Source organism: Oryzias latipes, chromosome 21, assembly GCF_053564925.1.
Source record: "Oryzias latipes strain Hd-rR chromosome 21, Olatipes_Hd-rR_3.1".
Taxonomy (NCBI): Eukaryota; Metazoa; Chordata; class Actinopteri; order Beloniformes; family Adrianichthyidae; genus Oryzias; species Oryzias latipes.
The window spans coordinates 31,579,411-31,600,737 of NC_136257.1; the positions used below are offsets into that span (position 1 = coordinate 31,579,411).

Consider the following 21,327-nt stretch of genomic DNA (forward strand, 5'->3'; position numbering starts at 1 on the left):
GATGAGAGGACTAACAGGTGGAAAACAGATGAACCTACCCCTTCCTCCAATCTTGTGAAAAGTACTCTGTTTTTTCCTTCATTGTGCTTCATTGGACTAAATTGTTTCTGCAAGAGGTTTGACTGATTTTAAAATAAAAGAAACAAAAGTTTATCCAAAAATCACCCAGTACCAGTACACCCATTCATATAGATCCGGTCTTCTGCATGTAGTAGCTTTATGATTCTTCGAGGCAGTACAGAACTGGTGTGTTACGGTCAACCATGACAGGTTTTTTTTTTATCACAGAGAATAAACGGCAAGAAAAGGAGGTACAAGGGGGAAACGGAACACTTAAAACTTTAGGTGGACGCCAACTTTGGACTAGAAAATGTTTAAACATTTCTATTATCTTGTCCTGTAGCACCAGTGTCTGGACGGTTTTTACTGAGAGCAGAGGAGATCAAATTCCTTAAGGTTTACCTTAATAATCAACTGGCCAAACAAGCACCCAAATGCTCTTCCTCCACTATTACTAATCTCATTTAGACAGTTAATAACCGGCCACATAATAGAAACACCTACATCCGTTTGGCAGCACAGAGAAGATCTTCTCCTCTACAGAAGACACACACATTTCAAATCATCCATCACACAGAAGTGTTTGTTTTGGCAACTTTCTCTTATTTCTCAAACATTCCTTAATTTAGAAAACTTTTTGGTTTTTACTTTTTGTAACACACCAGAATTTTTCATCAGGACACCTAATTTCAACAGAAACACTGACCTGCCTCCCGACTCTGTTGTTGTGCAGCCTCATGCGAGCGTGGATGTCCCTGTAGGTTTCACGGGCATCAAGGAAATCCCGCGAGAACTTCTCTCCAAATTCCACATCCGGGCTGCAGCCTCCCCACTCCCAGGTGTCCTGATGGTGTCCCGACAGTTCTGCTGGGAAATGCTCCATCACGCCGTGGGACATTCCCCTCCTTCTCTGAATGGCCTCCAGTTGCAGGCGTTCCACCTTGAGGCGAAAGGCCTCCTCATCCCCACGTCGCTTCTCGTCGCAGCCACATGCTTTCAGTTTGCCCATGGAGCAAGCGTTGGCCACCGCGTGGACAACGCCGGCTGCCGCTATGGCATACGCAAAGGCACTTTCTCTAAAACCTGGGGGAGCAGAAAGATACGGTCAGTGTCTTGTTGACAACAGCAAGCAGGGTTTGAGAGAACATTACTGGAGTTTTCTTTTGACCAAACCGGTGAAACAAGGCAAACTTAAAATAAAGAAGGCTGCATGTACCACATGCATCACTGAAATGACAAAAAAAACAGATAAAAACTCAACAAAAATTAAATTTAGAACCAATAAGACACTCAATTATTCAGTCATTGGATTGCCGTAAGTTTTTTCAATTGTAGAACACATTATTTTACCTGTATACAGTGGCCAAGAACCTTGCAGAAGAAAACCTTTTAGAGACGCAAGTTCCTCAACTTCACCAAGCCTGCATATTCCTACTAAGGGAAAATTTTTACTCATCACTTTTTGTTCTAGTGTGGCAGTCACTTTTATTTCAAAAGGGAAGAGATTCTGAGCACAAATGGGGACAAAATCTGGAGCAACCTCTGGAAGGTTATTCATAAAATTCAACATTAATCTATGTGTTGCAACCAGAACTGCTCTCGTGGGAGGAAGGTGGGTTCCAACTCGCATCGGCAAAAAATATTTGTTGACTTCTCCTTTATAAAAAAAAAAGTATTTTTTTCAAACAAAAGAAGTTACGATTTGCGGTTTCAAAAATACCCTTTCCTCCTCCCTCTCACTGTCTCCAATAATCCAACTATGATCCCTACCTGAGGCTACAGGTGAGCACAGATTGCGAGGGAGGCGTCTTGAAACACCAAGTCCGAATCAAGTCTCATTAAAAAAAGTATGCAAATACAAATGATCTATTTCATGATATAATATGGTCCTTATATTATAATTCAGACATAATTACAAACTGCAAGTTAAACTGGAACTGGCACCAATTGGTTCCAACACTATGTCAAAGGGTTTGTTGGGGCAAATCAACAATCACATTGCTATGAAGTAACATCTGTAATGCTACTTCTTTACCAATGACTGTAAAAGAGAACTGGACCGAGTGAGTATGATGTTACCCATAGAAAATAGCCTCCAAGTAAACTTTTCTATGGCAACCACTCTCGCCTATCAGGAGTGAGCTTGTTTAAACTCCGCATCCCGACCACTTGAAAGTGGTCTGTCAATGAAACGCTTTGTACATTGTACGTGGAGGTCAGCAGGCTCCACCTACTTTCATTGAGGCATCTGATTGGCCAGTTTAACTTTAATAACCTTCCTACAGAAGAAGTTTTGAAAAATTAGGATTAGCAAGAACTTGTTTAAGTATGGTATCAGAGCAAGAATGGTTATTCTGAATGACTGAGCAATAGCTGTTTATGTCTCTATAGAACTCTAAGGGATTTTGGCTTTTTGGAACCAGCAGGTACTTCATTTTTGGAACACCAATGGGGTGGAGTCACTCAATCCAATTCTAACAAACTGCCAAGGTTCTTTACACAGAGCAAGAGTTTTTGCAGATTTATCTAACCATACCCATAAGAGGATCTACTCTGTCTGTCATGGTTTCAGAGCCACATGTGGCTCTTTCATCCTTCTGTTGTGGCTCCCTGTGACTTTGGAAAATAATGAGTATTTTATAAAAATTCAAATTTATTTTAGTTTGTTCATTTTTCATGGCATTTCAAAGGCGCTGCTGGCTCCGTGCGAGGCACGTGCCACGTAAAAAACAGCTTCCTTGGTGGGCTCGTGTTTGTCGGGCGAGGGCTGCGGAGCTGAAAGCAGGAGGAGACACGCAGGGCGGCTTCAATAAACACCCTGGGTCTGGAGTGATTTTCTGCCGGGGGCTTGGCGTGGCGCGGAACGGGGAGCGGCTTTCTGGTGACGGAGAGTTTGCGCCGGTGTTTTGGACTTGCGTGTGCGGTGATGTGTGTTTCAGAGCAGGGGAGCTCGTTGCGTCGGTCGCGATCGACCGGTCATCTTCGGGGACATGGGGGAGATTGAAGGGGAAGAGAGTGCTTATTGAAAATCCACCAGCCAATCAAAATCCTCACCGAAAAGTACGGGACTTGATTGACATGCAGAATGGCCAATCGGACATCCTCTGACAAACTCTGCCTTCGGAACGTCTTTTTCTCGCCGCGGCACATCATGTCCCCGGTAGAAGTCCAGCAACCGAAGTTTATTAAAGCCGCCCCGCGTGTCTCCTCCTGCTATAAGCTCTGCAGTTCTCGCCCGATAAATACGAGCTCATCAAGGAAGCTGTGAGGCACGCGCTTTATACTGTTGCGGAGTGTGTGTTTGTGCTGAGCGGCGCGCGTGCCACGAGGGAGGGGCGCGTGCAGGTGGAGATGGGGGTGTGAAATATATATTGTGTGTTCAGAGGACGGAGCACTAAATTAGTAGTCGTCGTTCCCCATCAATACTGATCAATACGGAGCCAGCAGCGCCAAATGCCTCACAATATGCCAAGCTCCCCGCATTGCACCGTTACAGCAGAGCATGAATACGATGGTCGCTGCTTTCTGTCTTTGTAATAAAACGCCTCATCTGTTAATACAAAAAAGTATCTTTTTGTAAACTCACTGTGTAGTTTTTAATCATCAGTACATAAACAAAAATGTTGAAATAAACATGTAACAAATAAACATGAAGATGAAAAGAAAGAAGTACTTTTTTTTTAATCTTTTCTGGCCCGCAATCTACACTTATGTCCTTGAAAATCGATCGCGATCGACGCAATGAGCACCCTTGATATAATATATACATGCATAATATATATAATGATGTCAAAACGGGTTGTGGCTCCGGGTGCTTTTTTTTTCATTAGGGGCGGTCCCAAATGGCTCTCTAAATAAAAAAGGTTGCCGACCCCTGGTCTATCCTAATGCTGACATCAAAGACACTGAGATAGCAACTATGAAAGAGAGAAAAGTAGCAGGAAAAAGATAAAGACCACTTCATTTCCAATCTGGCTTTGTGCTTCTATTTCAATTTACAGCCACAAGTAATATTTCCTACTTGGCTGTTGCTCCTGCTGACACCCCAAAGGTTTGGAAGAGGCAAATCTTCAAAAAGAAATAATGAACCCAGTTCTGCAACTTGTGTCATTAACTCATAAATCATAACAAAAACAGCTTCTGGCACCAACAACATATAGGAGGGAATTTACCATTACGGTTCACTGATACTTGGCACTCGACAAAGGGTGTGTCCAGTGCCTTGTGTTATTTGGGGTGATGCTTTAATTGTAGCTTTTAAAGACCAATAAATATTAATCTCACTGGAAAAACCGTCACATTGTTTGTACAGTTTGAATATCTTCTGATGTCATCGTTAAACAAAACGTTTGAAGTAGAATGTACAATGTGTTTTGAAGATTGATTCGAAAATTTTACACCTTTTAAACATAACTGGTGACAGAACAAAGCAGATGACCTGACACTGAGGTACTGAAAATCAGACACTCATATTAACTGATGGTAATTAACTAAATGGAGACAGTTGTGGAAGATCGCCCTGAACCTGGTGTGACAGACTGGGCAACAATCCAGGACATTTACAACTGATGGCCCAAGAAGAACTGAAAACTGAGTCTCAGAAAACCTGAGTCTGGTCAACAAAACTAACCAGTTATATTTTACAACTAAGTCATTCCACGATTTCCATCCTTCTACTGAACCCGGTGAATCCCTTTTGGGATCATGAGGTTGGTGGGGTTGACCCAGCTACTAAAGGGTGAAACCGGGATACACCCTGAAGAGGTAACAGAGCTAGGCAATCGCACTCACATTCACACCCAAAGGCAATTTGGAGAAACTAATTTATTAGGGGTGTGTATGTTTCCCTCTCACATGATTCTCTATGTCACAGTTTTAGGTTCTTTGCCTTTATGTTTTAGTTGTTTTATGTTCGGGCCTGTTTGTGTTACTTCCTGTTTTATTTTGTAGCATTTCCTGTTTTGTTGTTGTCTCAAGTTTTACCTTCCCCATCAGTCCTGAGTGTTCCCACCTGTGTCTTGTTCCCTTGTATGTATTTAAGTCTTGTCTTTCCCTTCCTCCTGTGCTGGTCCATATTCTCCTCTTCCCCAGTTTTGCGTGTTAAGTGTTTTGAGTTTCGAGTTGTGGTTTGCCTGCTTTTGCAGTGGTTTTTGGTTTCCTTAGTTTAGTTATTAAAACTCCTGTTTCCCTGCAACCTCCTGCCTCCTCTCCTCTCTGCGCCTGGGTACTCCCTCATCCTCTCCCCGTAACACTCTATGCATCTCCATACTTGTTCCAAAAACAAATACAAAAGAGTCAGACTCTTTATGTATGACTCTTTATCTATCGATCCATCCAGTCATCAATCAATCAATCAATCGATCGATCGATAGATCCATCCATCCATCCATCCATCTACAGTCAGGACCACAAATATTTGAGGTTTCTTCGTTTTTTCCGGAATCCGGTTTTTTAGGAGTTTTTCCTTACCGCGAGGGGGGGTCTAAGGGCAGGGATGCCAGTATAGCTTAGTCAGTTTCTTAGTTCATTTTAGTATTTTCCTATTGAACTCTTTGTATTCGTGATCCTTTTGAGTTCAATTTTTACTTCGAAGCCCATCGAGACGACTGTTGTTGTGATTTTGGGCTATACAAATAAAATTGAATTGAAATGAATTGAATATTGAATCAAATCCATCTATATAAATGTGTATATATAAATAGATATATATAGATAGATTTATCTATCTATCTATATATAACACACATATCTATATCTATATAGATATGTGTGTATATATATATAGAGATGTATATATCTATTTATATAAACATATCTATATCTATATAAATAGATTTATATATAGATATTTATGTAGATAATAAATATATAACGGTGTATATATATATATATATATAAATAAGTATTTAAATAGTTTCATATATATATAGCTTGTGATTGGACGTCTCTTTGTTTGCAACACATGTACATAAAAAGTCAAAGACAGTACAAAGACAAAGTTTACCAAAAACAGATTACTTAGTGATCAATTTTATACATTTTTACCAACATGATCATGTTCAATTCTGTGGTTTTTTAGCCGAAATGCTGTTACTTTCTGCAATCGATCGATTTTCTTTTACCCATTTCTCATTCTTGACATCACTTCAATTTACCTATGAACTGTGGAGGCTGTGGGAGGAAGCTGGACTTCACAGAAAAACCCCACGCATGCAGAAGAACATGCAAACTCTACAACGAAAGTTCCCAACCGAGAATCGAACCAGAGACTAGAGCGCCAACCACTGATCCACCTGTCTCTATTCTCCATTCCCCTCACACCCCACCCTTACCCCCAACAGTAAAACAGTTTGGCTCGGCAAACTATTCCAATTCACTATTTGGTACAACAACCTTTAGTTTAAAATTCTATTTATATTTTTGATATCAATGAAAGACCCATTCCAATGAAAATCGTATTTTTGGTGTTTTTAATATGTTCTTGTGACATTTTTCTCTTGAAGGATGAGAAATTAAATTGCATTTCTGGGTATTTCTTTATTCAAATGAACTATACGGCTGGATAGCTCCAATATCGCTGGTAATGCACTGGTAATGTTGGTTGGACTTGTGAGGAGCTGTAAGCTAGATGGGAAGCGTGTAAACGGATGGATGATGGGAAGCAGGAGTGTGCAACAGTCCCACCCACAACTTAGAAGCACATTTCTAATGAACTCCTGCCACACTCCAACAATCGAAAGGCAAAAAAAGGAGCTTTATCATTACAAGAAAACCCCAGCTGTGTTCATCTTGTTCTGCAGTCACTGTGCAGTTCTCTTGGGAAAACTACAGTCTGTGTTTATAAATGTGTTATACTGAAAGTGCTTTGGAAGTATTTAGATTAAACAATAGGCTCTGGGTACGTATTTCCAAGTCTTTTCATAGCTTATTTCAGGTTTGTGTGACTTTAACCCCATTAACAAAGATTCATCATATATTAGCAATTTTATAGCATAAAGGTTTTTAAAAAGTCATCCATACTTTGATTTTTAAGAAATTAAGTCCAACTGACTTTAGTAAAAAAAAAAAAAAACTCTCTCTGCCATTAAATCATCCTGGATTAATGATAGACACTGTTTAACATATCTACCATAGCTGTCTATTAGACAGACACGTTGGCAATATTAGCATCTGATTTGAAATAGGTCAGACCTTTAAAGAAACTGGATTCATGTAATCAGTATATGTCAGAAAAAGCTACGTGGAGTTCCTCAGGGTTCTGCGCTGAGCCCTTCAAGATAAATATTTAAATAGTTTAAATATCTTTTCTTCACCATCTGCTTTATGTTACTGAGAGTTTAAACCACAGATGCCAAACTTGGTCCTCGAGCTCCATCCTGGTTGAGTTCCTGCTTCAGTGCTACTTTAAATCATCCATTCAATCTAGTAGAACCTGGGTAATTCTAAATGGATTTCTAAGGTGATCTGTCCAGGTGACCATGAACATATCAGAATAAGACAAATCAGAATTGGTCAAATACTGAAACCGCATCATTTATTTCAGGAAAGTTTCAGGTCTTTCTGGTGGAGATCTTAACATTCACAGCCCTGAACCTCCTCAGACTCCATCAAATGCTTTTATGAGGATTTTATTGGAACTGCTTCATTGGTTCTTCATTTGGTTCTTGGTGCTAATCTTTAAGTCTCTGCATGATGTTGCTTCTAAGTCAATTTAAAACCTTTATAAAGCCACATTCTTCATCTTGAACACTCTGATCTTCAAGCCAAAGACTGTTTGTGGTTTTTCATCTAAGCTCTCGTGGTGATTGTTCATTTACGCGGCTGCACCTCGACTGTGAAATGAGTCTCGCTTGTTTTTTTGTCGCGCTGATTGTGTTCATTCCTTTCAAAAAAAGTTTGTCCCCGGTGACCTTTTTTATTCGATGACATGTTTTTTTCCCCACATCTGTGTTTGTCTCTTTACAAAGTTAATATCGCCTTTGTGATTTTAACACAGAAAGGCGCTTCATGAAGATGTGTTTTCGGCTTACTTTACAGAGTGAAACCGATGTGACTGAAGCTGCATACAGCCATACATTTCTGCGATGGACAAGACCTCGTCCAATTGAGGAATCCGTGAAGGATGAGGGGCAGCTGAGCATCACCCAAACGCCGGGTACCGTTTGTTGTTGGATCTCAGCTTACTGCCTGTGAAGGTGCCCTCAGATTCTGTAAAAGCAGAACCACAGGCGGCCGCTGACTGCTTTGGAAAACAGAAAGGATTAGAATGGAAACTTGTAAAGAAAACATGAAAAGAAACCACTCAGGGGTTTATAGAACATAGCTTCAAGGGGAAATGATTCAGGCTGCTTGTTGGAGTCAAAGAAAACACTAATAACTGGAGCTGGGTTTTTTTTTCAGCTCTGTTTGAGGTTACTTTCTTCTTTACACATCCTAGAAAAATCATCATACAGTTCATCCCTGTTGCCCATCTTTTCTATGTGTCTGATGCTGAAAAAACAGAACCATAGGAAATTAAAGTAAAAATTTGTTGGTATATTTTAGCCTTAAAGACCCTTAGAAATTTTGGGAAGTCCTTCATCTCTACAACATCCTGTGAGCGCTTTGGGTTTGTTTTTCCAAGCTGCTCTTTTTTTAACAAAGAGGCGAATCCTAGTCCAGGCTTAAAGGAGCTGGAAAAGTAAGCTTTTTGATCTAACATGGATGTTTATGTCTGCAGCAGGAAATAATGCAGGAAACACACATGGGCAACACGCAGAAAGATTGACAGAGGACCGTGCAGCTGTGAGGAGGTGGTACTGAACATTGAATCCAGTTGTAGAGTTAGATACGTTAATTCTTCTCTAAGAGTTCTAGTACATCACCTGTCCGTCCAGGGGGAGGATCCCTCCTTCATGTGGTCATCCCTGAGGTTCCTTTTTTTTTTCCTGGAATCTGTTTATAGGAGTTTTTCCTTACCAAAAGGAGGGTCTAAGCGCAGGGATGCCCAGTTTAGCTTAGTCTGTTCAATTTAGTTGAGCAATTACCTATTGAATTCTATGACTTCATGTTCATTATTATTTCATGTTTATGACACAATTACCGGTATGAATCCCATTGAGATGACCATTGTAATAAAATTGAATTAAATCACCTAAACAGACTATGTCTGACAGAGTGAAGCAGCTGTTAGACCTCATCAAGAAACTGATTCTTCTGCATCTCAAGAACTTCAAAAACAAACAAAAAAAAATCCCTCTAAAGAAATAACAACTCCAGAGAACCACAGTAACATCCATCCTCAGCTCAGATATGTTCAGACTTCATGATCCAACAGTCAGACAGAGAGTTTTGAACAGAAATTGGTCTTTGGAAGAGACACTGCTGAGCAAAAATTAACAACATAAGAAACATTGGAGTTATCCACGAAACGTATCTGTTTAGACAGATACAGATGTAACAGGTCTCCATCCTGTTACATCTGGACTCCAACATCATTTCAGAAAAGACGGAGTCAAACACAGTGGTGGTAGGGGCATGGGATGGGGCTGCATAACAACCTGACCAACTTTTGTAGCCAATAGTATCTGGATTTTTGTTCTACCATCATTGTCTAAAGAGAGATGTGCTCCAACAGTTCATAACCTCAAGCTCATAATGAATAAAGTTCTGCAGCAGAACAAGTATCAGCTGACTTTGATTCTGTTTTGTGAGCTTAAACCCTCAAATTTGTCTAAATTTAAACTATTCTACAATTGCTGGTCAGAAGACTTTGGAAAGAAGGCAAATGAGAACATCAGAATAGAAGGCCGTTACAAAAATATTTCCATCAAACAGTTTAATATTGTTATTAATATTAAAACACCAGTTCCTTCAGCTGATGTGCTATTACTAATCCTTAAAGAAGGGCGTATTCAGTCTGGAAAAGTTTGTTGACCGGATCAAGTCTGTTGAATTTGTTCTGGATCGAGTCCTGAACCTTGCGTTTGGTCTGTATTCAGACTGTCATCAACCGGACATTTCTGTTTCAAACCAAAGCTTGTAAACAAAAGTGTGTGACTGAAGTTCTCTTCAGCCGTATTTTTGGGGGCATAACTTAAGTCCTGTGCTTTGCATTCCTTGTCAGGATAAACCTCATATGCCGCTGACCAATTTTGATCGTCTGTATCACTGTCAAGTACTACACTTTTCACTTGGGCAAAGCTTTTTTCTGGGGGGGCCGTCCCCCTGCAGGTCTGCCCATGACATACAACTTTCTGAAACTTTAAAGGAAAAGGCAGACCAAGTGATCCCAGACTCCATTTCTAGAGAGGAAAAGTCACTTACACGCTGCACGCTTATCTGAAATGACTCATGCCCCCTAACCTCCATCGAAGCTATGTGTATGTGTGTGAATCTGTGTGTGTGTGTGCGAGTTTGTGTGTTTAAAAGTTGATCTGACTGACTGTGTCCAATCCCCCCCCTCTCAGCTCCACCCAGCCACCTTGACCTGCACAGGGGTTGGAAAGGAGCGATGGCACTTAGGCACATCCTCCCACATAGAAAGCCTGTTTTAGCTCTTGGCCTGCTGTGCTCTAGGGTCCGCGACACAGGCCCCCGAAAGGCCCGCAGCAAATCAATCTAACAAATAATTCACTGGCTGCGGCACGCCCGGCTGAACTGATGGCAGAGGAAGTGGCAAAATGAATTAAAGATTCAAAAGAAACTGTCACTTTCTGTTACAGAAACCGACTAAACAGGTTTATGCTTTTGCCGCCGAGAGTTGGGAAAGTGCTGAGAGCAAATTCACAAGTACTTGCACTGGCAAGGGAAGTAAAAGCTTCAGGAGCAGTCCAGCGACAGAGGAAGACGGGACCCAGTTCTCTTTATCCCCGTTTTAATGCAAACTCATCTGATGCAGTAAAGTTACAAAACAGCCCGGGAGAACCTGACGGCCGACTCCGAAAACAAATCTTTGTGGGAACGCTTGAACGGCAAAATATTTCAGCCGCTTTTATTAGAAAGGCTTTGCACTGCACCAACTTTTAAAAACCCACACATGAACTTGTTAAAAACACCAGTTGGGCGTACATGAGCCTTCGGGGAGACTGTCAGTTATTTTTCCAAGCACAATTAGGCTGAAGCCTTTCGCCGTCGTCGCCTAATCCCACGTCTGTAAACATGCCTTTCTGCAGTAGCAGCTCATGCTAATGGATGTCAACTTGCATCTTTTTTTAAGCTTCTGTGGAGAGCGGCGTATCAACACGCAACAGATGAATCATCTGATCAGAGGAGGTTGTTTATGTCAGTGGTTTGGAGTTTCTGCACCCAGGGCAAGGCAGGGATGTCAGACATCCAGCAACCGCCTCTGCTAATAATGACAAACAGCCTTTCAACCAGCCGGCAAGGAGTGAAACTTTATTTCATGAAGCTCTAAGAGGGCAAGTTGATCTGATGTTCGCAAGCTTTCTTAAGTCCTATCATATGAAATCCTGGTCTACGGATCTAAACTTTTAACTTTGGTACCTCCTCAGTGGTGGACACATGACGACACTTTTCTTTTCACTTTTCACTTTTTAAGAAAAAAAAAATCCCCAACAGGACTCAAACTACCAACCACATGGTCTGTCTGTGGTCAGGCTACTAATAGATTTATGCGCTTCCATTCAGAAAGCAGAGATGGGACCATCTGAAGACTTCTCCACTCGGTGGATCCGCTTTCATCCTTTGTGGGTGCCTTGCAGAGCTCCAAACACAACAAAGCCTCAGAGAAAACCAATCTGCCCGAGCTCTGGTAATCAGCAGGTGACTAAGTTCTTTTGAAGATACTTGCTCTTTTGTTTGTGTTATTGAGAAGCGTGATGGGTTAGAAAAGAAATACCAGGCTGCTGGTGACCAGAGTGACTGGAGAAAACCAAGCGTTGGGAGGATCTGATGTGGGATTCCTTGGAAAATGTGTGAGTGAATGGAAAAGGATCTCTTTGAATGATGAGTACAGTTACATGAACTTGTGTGGAGGACCTTTTGTAGCCGTGTGCCAGCTAATCTCTGTAAGCCTACCCTTTTAAGGTGCTTCATTGAAGTGTGTTTGAGGAAAAAACCACAATCTGTTTGAAATGGTTACCACAGCACAGCGGATGGGATTTCAATTCGATTACATTTTAGATTATGCACCTGCTTTTCTGTGCAGGTTTTCCATGCAGCGAGGCAGAGAGGACTCACCTCTCTTGAAGACGATGCTGTCGTAGGGGATTTTGTTCCTCGTCTCCAGGCTGGAGCAGTTCCAGCGGTGGCCCTTGAACTGGTGCTGGCACTCGTAGATGGCGATCTGGATTCCCTGGATGGCGGAGGCCGTCACGTCTGGGTTCCTCATGCACACCTCCAGCTGGCGCCGCGTCAAACCGGGCAGCGTCAGACACACCGTGTTGGCGTTAAGGATGGGCTCGATGTTTGGCAGCTTCAGGCCCAGGATTTCATTAGAGTCCACCCTGCATGAAGGTCAGGTTACTGGTTAACTTTTGTTAGTCACTGAAGTCTGGTTTTCTCTGTAACGGCTTCTGGTTTTGCTCCTCAGGCTTGACCCTGGTGTAACAAAAAGTTACCCTCTTTTCTGTGGTGAACTGCAATAAAACCATTTCCAGATGCTGCTGTGAAGACAAGATAACCTGACATTTCAATTCGTTTGGCTAGTAAAAGTTTGTGGACACACGTTATTTTAAGCCTTTAATAAGAAACGGCGAATGACAGATTGCTTATGATCTAAAAGGCACCTTAAAGTGGTTTCTTTGATGTTCTCCTGCAGATCAATCATGTGGACAACAGCACTTCAGCTGATCTCTGAGTCACAAAGGAACCAGAATCTACGAGCTGAGCTGCTGTGTCATTACAGTTTGTGGAGCTCCAACACACTTTGGCGTGCACATGTACCTGCGTGCGCTTCCTCCTGCACACATGAGAGGCTTCGACAGTATTCCAAAATGCTCTCTGTGAGCTTCAATCCCAGCTTTGAATAAAGAATCCATCAGAGGGGCGCGTTTACAGTTACCGCTTCTACCTGTTGTGTTTCAGCAGAACTTTCCTCCAACTTTTAAAAGCAACCATGTAAAGTTGTTTTCATTGTATTTTAAACAATTGTTGAATATATCTATATGATCAGATAGAAAAGTTTTTTCACTGTATCAATTTCTTAACTTGACCTCATCATTTTTGTTTTATATTTTCAATTAATATTTTCACGAAATATTTAGTGATGTTATTTGGTCACTGGATTTCCCCCCCCCCCCCCCCCCTCTTATGTCCTTCCTAATTTCCTGCATAGACAAAAGTCGCTTTTTTGCTTGTTTTGGTTGTATTTCTATACCATCATCCATAGGTCAAAGTAGCCAAATGGTTCAAAAAAAGAAAAAACAAAGAAAATAAGAAAAATAAAATTGTATTAATGCTTGAAAAAACTTTTGCTCTGTTCACTTTAAATAAAAGACAGAAAGGTCGGAGTTTGTAGAAAAAAATCCAACTTTTGCAGGGAACTTTACCTCACTGTAATTTTAAACTAATAAATATAAAAGTGGAGACAAAGAAACAGCTTCAACTCTGGCAGTTTGTGCAACTCACCTTTGTCCCAAGACGCAGAAAAGCAGCAGGACGCACGCTGCTCTGAGGACTGTTCGCTCCATTCTGCCTCGGGATTTACGCATAAAGGCGTTTGGAAAGTTGTAAAGTTTTGGAGAGGACAGTTAAATCAAACTAATTCCAAAAGTCTTAAAAACGGAAGAATAAAAAAAAACAACAACAGGGGAGCCGGATGAGGTCCTGTCGGACTTCACTGCTGAGCCACGAATCCAGATGTGCCAGGCGCGCAAAGACTCTCATTAAAGGAAAAGTTTTATCAACCCCCCCACCTCACTGCCACACAAGTTTCAGGAAGAGTCCGGGTTTCCCGCCTCACACATGCCGATGCCTCCGCCGGCCGGGTTCCTACACCGAGGGAACATCAGAGAATCCTGACAGGCGCTCGAGGAGTCCGCCGCTGACTTGTGATGTTTGGGTGCGCACCGACTGCCCTGTTCTGCGCTGCTCTTTGCGCTCCGCCAGCCCACTTTTCTCTGCGTCACTCAGGGAGAAGAAGAGCGCCGATGGAGGTCAAGTGCCTCGTTAAAGCAGGATAGAGATCCTACAGATAAGAGCGCAGAAACGCGCGCGCCCTCCGCGCTCCCGGACAGCTGCGCTCACTGCAGGACGCAGGACTCAAACTTTCTGCGTGGTTCAGGATGATCCGGTCGGGGAGCGCAGACTGGTTTGAAAAGCAGAAATCAGGAAGGACTTCTATAAATTAAAAGCTTCAGGGGATTATTCCTTTGTATAAACAAAAAAAAGAAAAAAGAAAAAAGAAAGAAAATATTGCTGTAGATCAAATAACATGAGCTCCAGCGATGAAAAATTAAATATGTGTTTTTTTTGTTTAACGTTTGATGTTTTATTCAACAAGAGAACACATAAATTCGAAAACTAAATGCTTTAATAGGAAACATCTCAAAACTTTTCCTCTGCATCCTTTACCTGCAATCTGACAGCAGCAACAAGAAGTCACACCACCCATATCAGTGAGGGAGGTGTCAGTAATTACATGCAAACATTCAGTGCCCGCTGAAGCTCATCAGACTGGACTTTAGTGGTGAATTTGTCAAACAAATATTTTTGTACTTTTCCCATTTCAATAAAGAAGTTTGTCCTAAAGTCAGTTTGTGTGTTTTGGGACAGACAGAAATCAGTAGAGAAGTTTTCCTTCTGGAAATAAACAAACAATGTAAATAATACTATCCAGAGTCATTAGAATTTATGTTGGAGACCTGCTCAGTGAAACATCACCATAATAACAAATGCAAACAACATTGAAATTACATGCAGGTGAAGGAAACTGTAGAGTTTAGCCAACCTCCCTGCTATCTTCTTACAGTCCCAGAAGAGTCACGTAAAGAGGTCATATAGACATTTTCTTCAGGATTCTGAATTAAAATTTACAAGAAACATCATAAACATTAAAGATTTGTCATATTTCTCCTGATGAAGGACATAAATAAATAAGATTCATCTTAAAATTCTGTTTCTTTAATCTTTTCAATTAAACTTCAAAACATTTTTTTTTCATCTTTTAGCCTTTCAGTGTGTAGCAAAAATAAGTTTTAAAATGTTTGTTCTGCACTTTTTAAGTTCAAGATGTTTCGTCTCTTGGCTAAAGCTTCAGTCCCAACTGCCCGGCGTATGGGTCGATACCGGGAAAAAGATCTGTGGATGTTTTAAGATGGTAAGAAACCAGGCCCTACGGGAGGTGCAGGTGACAGGTGAACACTTAAGCAACACGTAAGAGTGAGTGACGGGGAAGTAGGTGTGATGCAGGTGCGTCGTACATTTTTCTCCTATCTCAACTCCCCCCAAACTCTGCACACTACACAAGGAGCCTGATCACGTGAAAGGTGCGTCCTCTTTGGGCATCTCTTTTGTGCAACCTGATTGCTCAAAGTGAGGATATTAGACCTATGAACATGTACATATCACATGCACACCTCGTGCACGTGAACTTTTTGACTGGTCAGTACAGAGCCAGTACTTGCACCTTACTAATGACTAGAATGTGGCATTAGGACGCTGTACGACACATCAGTCATTCGTAATAAGTGTGTGCAACCTACATAATCCTTACAAATACTTTACACTATGTCGCTTGTGCGACGTCCCATTGTCGCACACGCACAACAATTGTATGTTTCATTTTCATGTGTTGGACAGGTTTTACTATCACAAAAAGAGGTTATATAGCTTCAAGAAACTAGAGAGTAGATTTGTATAACCCCCTTTTTGTCGTATTATTTTTTATTTATTTGTTACATTTAGTGTGTGTGGGGAGGGAGAGGGGAAGAATGTGAGGGGAGGGTGGAAGAGAGTAAAAGGAAGAAAGGTGAAAAGGTGGGGGATACAAGCACTGATTTGACTAAGTTATTAATTTAAGCTGTAACAATTATACCAGATCTGCTGGAAAGACGAATGTTACATCAAAGGTGAAAATCTGACACTAAGATGAGCGAAAAAAAAATCTGTCCATCAATACACTGTAGGTAAGGAGGAGGGATGAAGCAGACAGGGAGTGTGGCAGTGTGCACGTGCACGTGGGGGTGGAGATACATGCATGCTGCCGACGTGAACCGTGTGTTCATAAAGGGAGCCAGAACCTACCCAGCCAGACCAGCCAGACCAGGAAAGGGGAGGAGAGCCCCCCAGGCCAGAAGCCCCCCCAGCATCCGGACCCAGGCAGCCCGGGAGGGGAGGAGGAGGGGACCGCCCACCCCACCAGCCAGGCACAGAGAGGGCCCCCCTACAGGGGCCCCCCCAATGCCCAGAGGCACAAGCGAACCCAGTGTCCGGCCCCCAGGCCACAAGACAGGAGCGCTTAGCCGTACCAGGCGGCAGCCATGGGGGCCACCGGGCGCCGGACACCGAGACAAAGGCCAGGGACGAAGCCAGGGCCCCATGAGCCAGCCACCACCCGACCGGCGCCCCGTCCCCGCAAGCCAGCCCAGGCACGCCACCTTAGCAACCCAGGGATCGCCACGCACCCACAGCCACAGCCACCCCCCTAAAACCCATGAACATGAGGACGATTTTCATAACGAGCCACAAGGGAACAGCAAGACACAGCTGCGCTCCATTAAAGATGCGGCCGCTCCTCTACGACCCGAAAAACCCCCAGCATCCGTAAGGGTCAACCCCTCATATGGCTGCATGTGACTGAGGCTTTGAGAGATGGCTGGTGTTCAGGTTCAGTTTCTTTGCTTCCTTCTTGATTTGTGCCTCAGAAACAATTTAGACTATTAAGAAACATATTTTTGGGCTGCTGGAAGCCGGAAAAACCCACATATGGACGGGGAGAACATGTAAACTTCACACTGAAAGGGCCCAGATGGGATTTGAACCACCATGCACTCCAACCTCAAAGTTATAAGGTTTTAAGCATCAACATTCATAATAAATGTGTTTTTTCTGCTTGTAATTACATTTGTCCTCGATTGCCAAAAGTGTCAAACCAGCTAGTTAAAGCTTTGACTAGCTAAACCTAAAGTTAACGAAAGCCTTTTGATGTCTGTCTGGAGGCTGAGCTCTTGGTTTCCATGGCTGTCTAAAATGCGTCCCTGCATATTGGAAATAAAACAGTAAAATACTACCAAAAGCTCCCTTGTTGATGAAGACCACATGATATCATTCACTCATCCTGGGACTTTATGAGCAGCTCAGAATAAAGACTCCAAAACCTCAAATAAAAAAAGCTTCCACCAGATCTGGAAGCGGCGTGGAGTCACCAGAGTGGTAAAACACAACACGGCTTCAGCGTTCAGACATAATTAAGCTGCTGTGCACACATTTGGACCATCAGGGAAGCAAACCCACATCAGATTTTCTCTCAGAGGGATTTATTACTGCACCCTGACCTGCAGGACTTGGTAAGCGGCGGCAAATTAAAGCTTGATTATTTCAAGACGCGTGTGCAAAGCGGGACGGAGGGTAGTTTAGAGGGATTCAGCGGAGAAGCGGGAAGGCTCACATGCTGTCATCCCTGGGCCATGCCGGTCACTGTCTGCGGTTCTGCAGAACTCCATGAGTCAAAAGCTTCAATCGAACCACCGGACGAGGAAAGCAGCAAGCGAAAGGAACAGTGGATCAGCTCAGGTAGAGACCCGGGAATCCGGAAACAGTCACAGCGGCGCAGAAAATCCAACTGTAATCTGTTTATGACTCAAAATTAGAACGATTTTGGATTGAGGGTTGGTTCCACTGGACTGTGCATAACTACTTTATTTGCACAGCACGTTTTGAACGTCCCCTGCCTAGGAGTTTTAAGTAAAACTCATCAAGCCCAAGTCTAAAATAATGTCTTTCCTCTTCTAATCACATAAATAGATTTTTGTTTTGACAGTTCATGACATGGGTTGCTTTCATTTTTGCAGTTATTGACTTTGTCTAATACCAGATGTCCCAGTATTTTTATCTCTTGAGCCTCAAGACAACCTCTGATGTGAATAGGCGCCTTAAAATTAAAACTAAATTGACGAGAACTAAGAGAATACAAATGGAAACACATCGTGGTGAGCGAAAAACCTGTACCTTTAGAGACCCACTCCAATGAAAATGTTTATTTCAACATGTTTCTTTAGCTTTTTTTTCTTTTATATATGTAATGGAAGACATAAAGAAAGTTAAGCTCCATCTGGCATTTCTTTAAAGTAAAATATGTCCAACACAAGAGGCCTTCAGCTCTCATCTGTTTGCCCAGCTGTATGACAGGACAAGTTAGAACAAAACAAAATAAATAAAAATAAAATATTTTTCATCAACGTTGAGGTCAGTTAGTTTAAAATCAAACAGATCGGAACCAAAAACTCACTTCTCACTGAGGAGTGGCCACATCTTAACTCTAACCACTCCCCCAGAGGATTGGTCAAATGAGAGCAAATTGTGTTTATGTGTTTGTGTCAAAAAATTCATAATGTGTGATAACAAAAAATATGAGGTGGAAAAACCCTGCTGGTTACATCACTAAACCATTAGACTGTTTTACCATGTCTCTTATTAAGCCATCATTGTGCGTCAGAAAAGCTTTTAAGGCTTTTGTGTATCTGTTGCAGCGCACATACAACAGAAATTCATTATAAGGAGGACATCGAGTGAAGAAATTCATGCAGCAACACTTTCCACTCACTAAACACAAACTGCTCCTCTCCCAACATCACAAATCTCTGAGCCCAACTGAAACACTAGTCTGAACCCCAAAGATGTGGGAATCATGCTGGAAGTCTTTAGGTTAAACCCAAACACACACACCTGAGCACACACCTGAGCACACACACACACATACGTTCCATAACAAAACTCCACGGGATCCTTATATATGTTCTTTATGCACCAGCATCATTTAAATTCTTCCCACTTCTTCACGACAGTTTTATTTGTTTTGTTATGAATTTTCTTTGAAATCTTTCCATCTTCCATTCCACTTCCTGTGCAGGGTCACGAGGTTGCTGGAGCCAATCCCAGCTACTTCAGGGCAAAGGCAGGGTGCAACCAAGACAGTTCTGTTCTTTGAAATCCCTTTTATTTTCCACTTTATCTTTGAATGATCAAATGGTTTGCCATGAAACGTAACACCGCTGAACATTTAATTTGATAAAGAACCATGGCAGCACATTTTCCCGGAGGTGTCTGCATGTTTTTCTGAAGCTGAGGTGTCTCCTTCAATTTCGTCTTGGTCTTTGTGCACGGAGAAACCCGACTGTTTTTTACAGTCTGCTGGAAGCAGACGTGTAAACACGTGAGGTCATGCACTGTTCGTGAACATAAAGTTTATGATTTTGACTCATGAAACGTAGTGCAGAGAAGAAAAGGAACGATGTCCGAGCTAAGTCTGTAAAAATATCAACAGTTTTAGGCCCCTAGAGTTGATTAAACTCAGTTCTTACTGGAAATAAAAGATTTTTAAAGAAGCTGTAAAAAACACACATTTGGAACAATCTGAAAAATACATTTAAAACTTTACATGTGTTACTAAAATCAGTATAATCTTCAGTTTAAAAAACTTTGGTCTAAGGTTTACAGAGCAACCTGGACCGCTGTGTGTCCCCCGTTTTTAAATCCTGAATGAACTCTGAACCACATGGTTTTGGTTGACCTCTGTTTAACAGACAGCACGCTGACCTGATGACTGTCAGATGGGTTTTATACAGAAATCGCTTCTGCAGAATCTGGAAATACATCTCAGACAGAAACTCATCCTGCTGCATCTGAAAAGAAACTTCAAGAGCTGGAGCGAAACAAACATCACAGATGTGTTTCCGTCCGACAAAGACTTTCTGAAGCTTTCAGACTCAAAGGAACCTCAGTGAGATCCAAAACTACCCCACCTCATCATACCTCCACCAACTCCATTATTTTACTTGATCTGCAAAGTGTAGGGAGGATTTCTGGATTAATATGAAATTGTATTTTGATTATTATCAATGAACATTACATGTCTAATACATGGTGTGTGATTGATTACTGTTTACTGAAATCATGGATGATTTTTTTCTGGGAATAATCAATAATCAATAAGCACTTGCTTTTGTTACTTTAAAAAAACTTTATCTGATCAAAACCGGATTACGAAAACTATGAAAAACTGTAAAATGAAATAACTCAATAAGGGTGGGATTATATAGATTCGCTCTATTTCGAGCAATAAATCAAGCTCCACTTGATTCATCATTTTCTTAACCGTTTTTTTCCCTTTCGGGGTCATGGGGCTGCTGGAGCCTATCCCAGCCACTTGTGGGTGAAGGCAGGGGACAACCTGGACAGGTCGCCAGTCTGTCGCAGGGTAGAATGTCCACAAACACACACCCATTCACTCTCACACTCAGGGACAATTTAGAGTTGCCAATTAACCTATGAAGCATGGTGGGAGGAAGCCGGAGACCCCAGAGAGAACCCACACATGCATGGGGAGACCATGCAAACTCCACATAGAAAGGTTCCCTGTTGATGTTGTTTTTCATGTCCCCCAACTGGGACTTGAACTGGAGGCTTTCTTGCTGTGAGGCAAGAGCGCTAACCACTGCGCCACGGTGCAGCCCATCTCTACTTGACCCTAGTTAATAATCACAATATTCAATGAATCAAATGTGGCATTAAGTGTGTCTTTGTTTTAGTTTGTCTTATATGCATTTTATTAATTCTGTAATGTGCTTGATAAATCTGGGTGAATTTTTATTTAATTGTCAACAATTAATGCTTGAAATCAATAAATAAAAAAAAACTACTCAGCCAGAGCTGAAAACTCATCTGTACAAAGTATTATTTTCCAGAAATCAAAGAACCCATGTTATTCTGTTGGGTTCTTTGGAACTGAGCTTCCTTTTCCACAACCAGACCTAAATGGTCAACCTGGATGGAGGTACTGCGCAGAAAGAAAGATACATTTTATTAATCTCCTCTCCATAATGTAAAAAATAGAACTTAAAATAAATCTTTTAAAACATTTGCTGCTTGCAGGAGCTTTTGATCACCCAGGTACTGGAATAAAGGACAATAAAACCCTTTCTCTGTGTGTTTAGTTGATTTAACTTTTCAAATCAGGAAAAAAAAATTCAGTTTTAACAAAAGAAAGTTTGTTTAAAAACCCACTGTAATTAAAATTGTTTTTTTTATTGGATGTTTTTAAATGTTCTTGTGGAATTTTGCTGATGATGGTTATTCGAATCGTTGTGAATCAAAAAGATCCCATTTGCA

General features: G+C 41.7%; 1 protein-coding gene across 1 annotated transcript in view; it reads right to left on the reverse strand.

Moving 5' to 3' along the window:
* wnt10a (wingless-type MMTV integration site family, member 10a) overlaps nt 1-14,393 on the reverse strand; it is a 37,072-nt gene extending 22,679 nt beyond the window's left edge. Inside the window, exons 1-3 of the mRNA XM_011489990.4 lie at nt 13,630-14,393; nt 12,241-12,506; nt 767-1,143 (exon numbers count right to left, since the gene is read on the reverse strand). Coding sequence (XP_011488292.1) covers nt 767-1,143; nt 12,241-12,506; nt 13,630-13,712 — 726 coding nt within the window. The 5' untranslated portion in view covers nt 13,713-14,393. The remainder of the gene's footprint in view (nt 1-766; nt 1,144-12,240; nt 12,507-13,629) is intronic.
* Nucleotides 14,394-21,327: the final 6,934 nt, after the last annotated feature.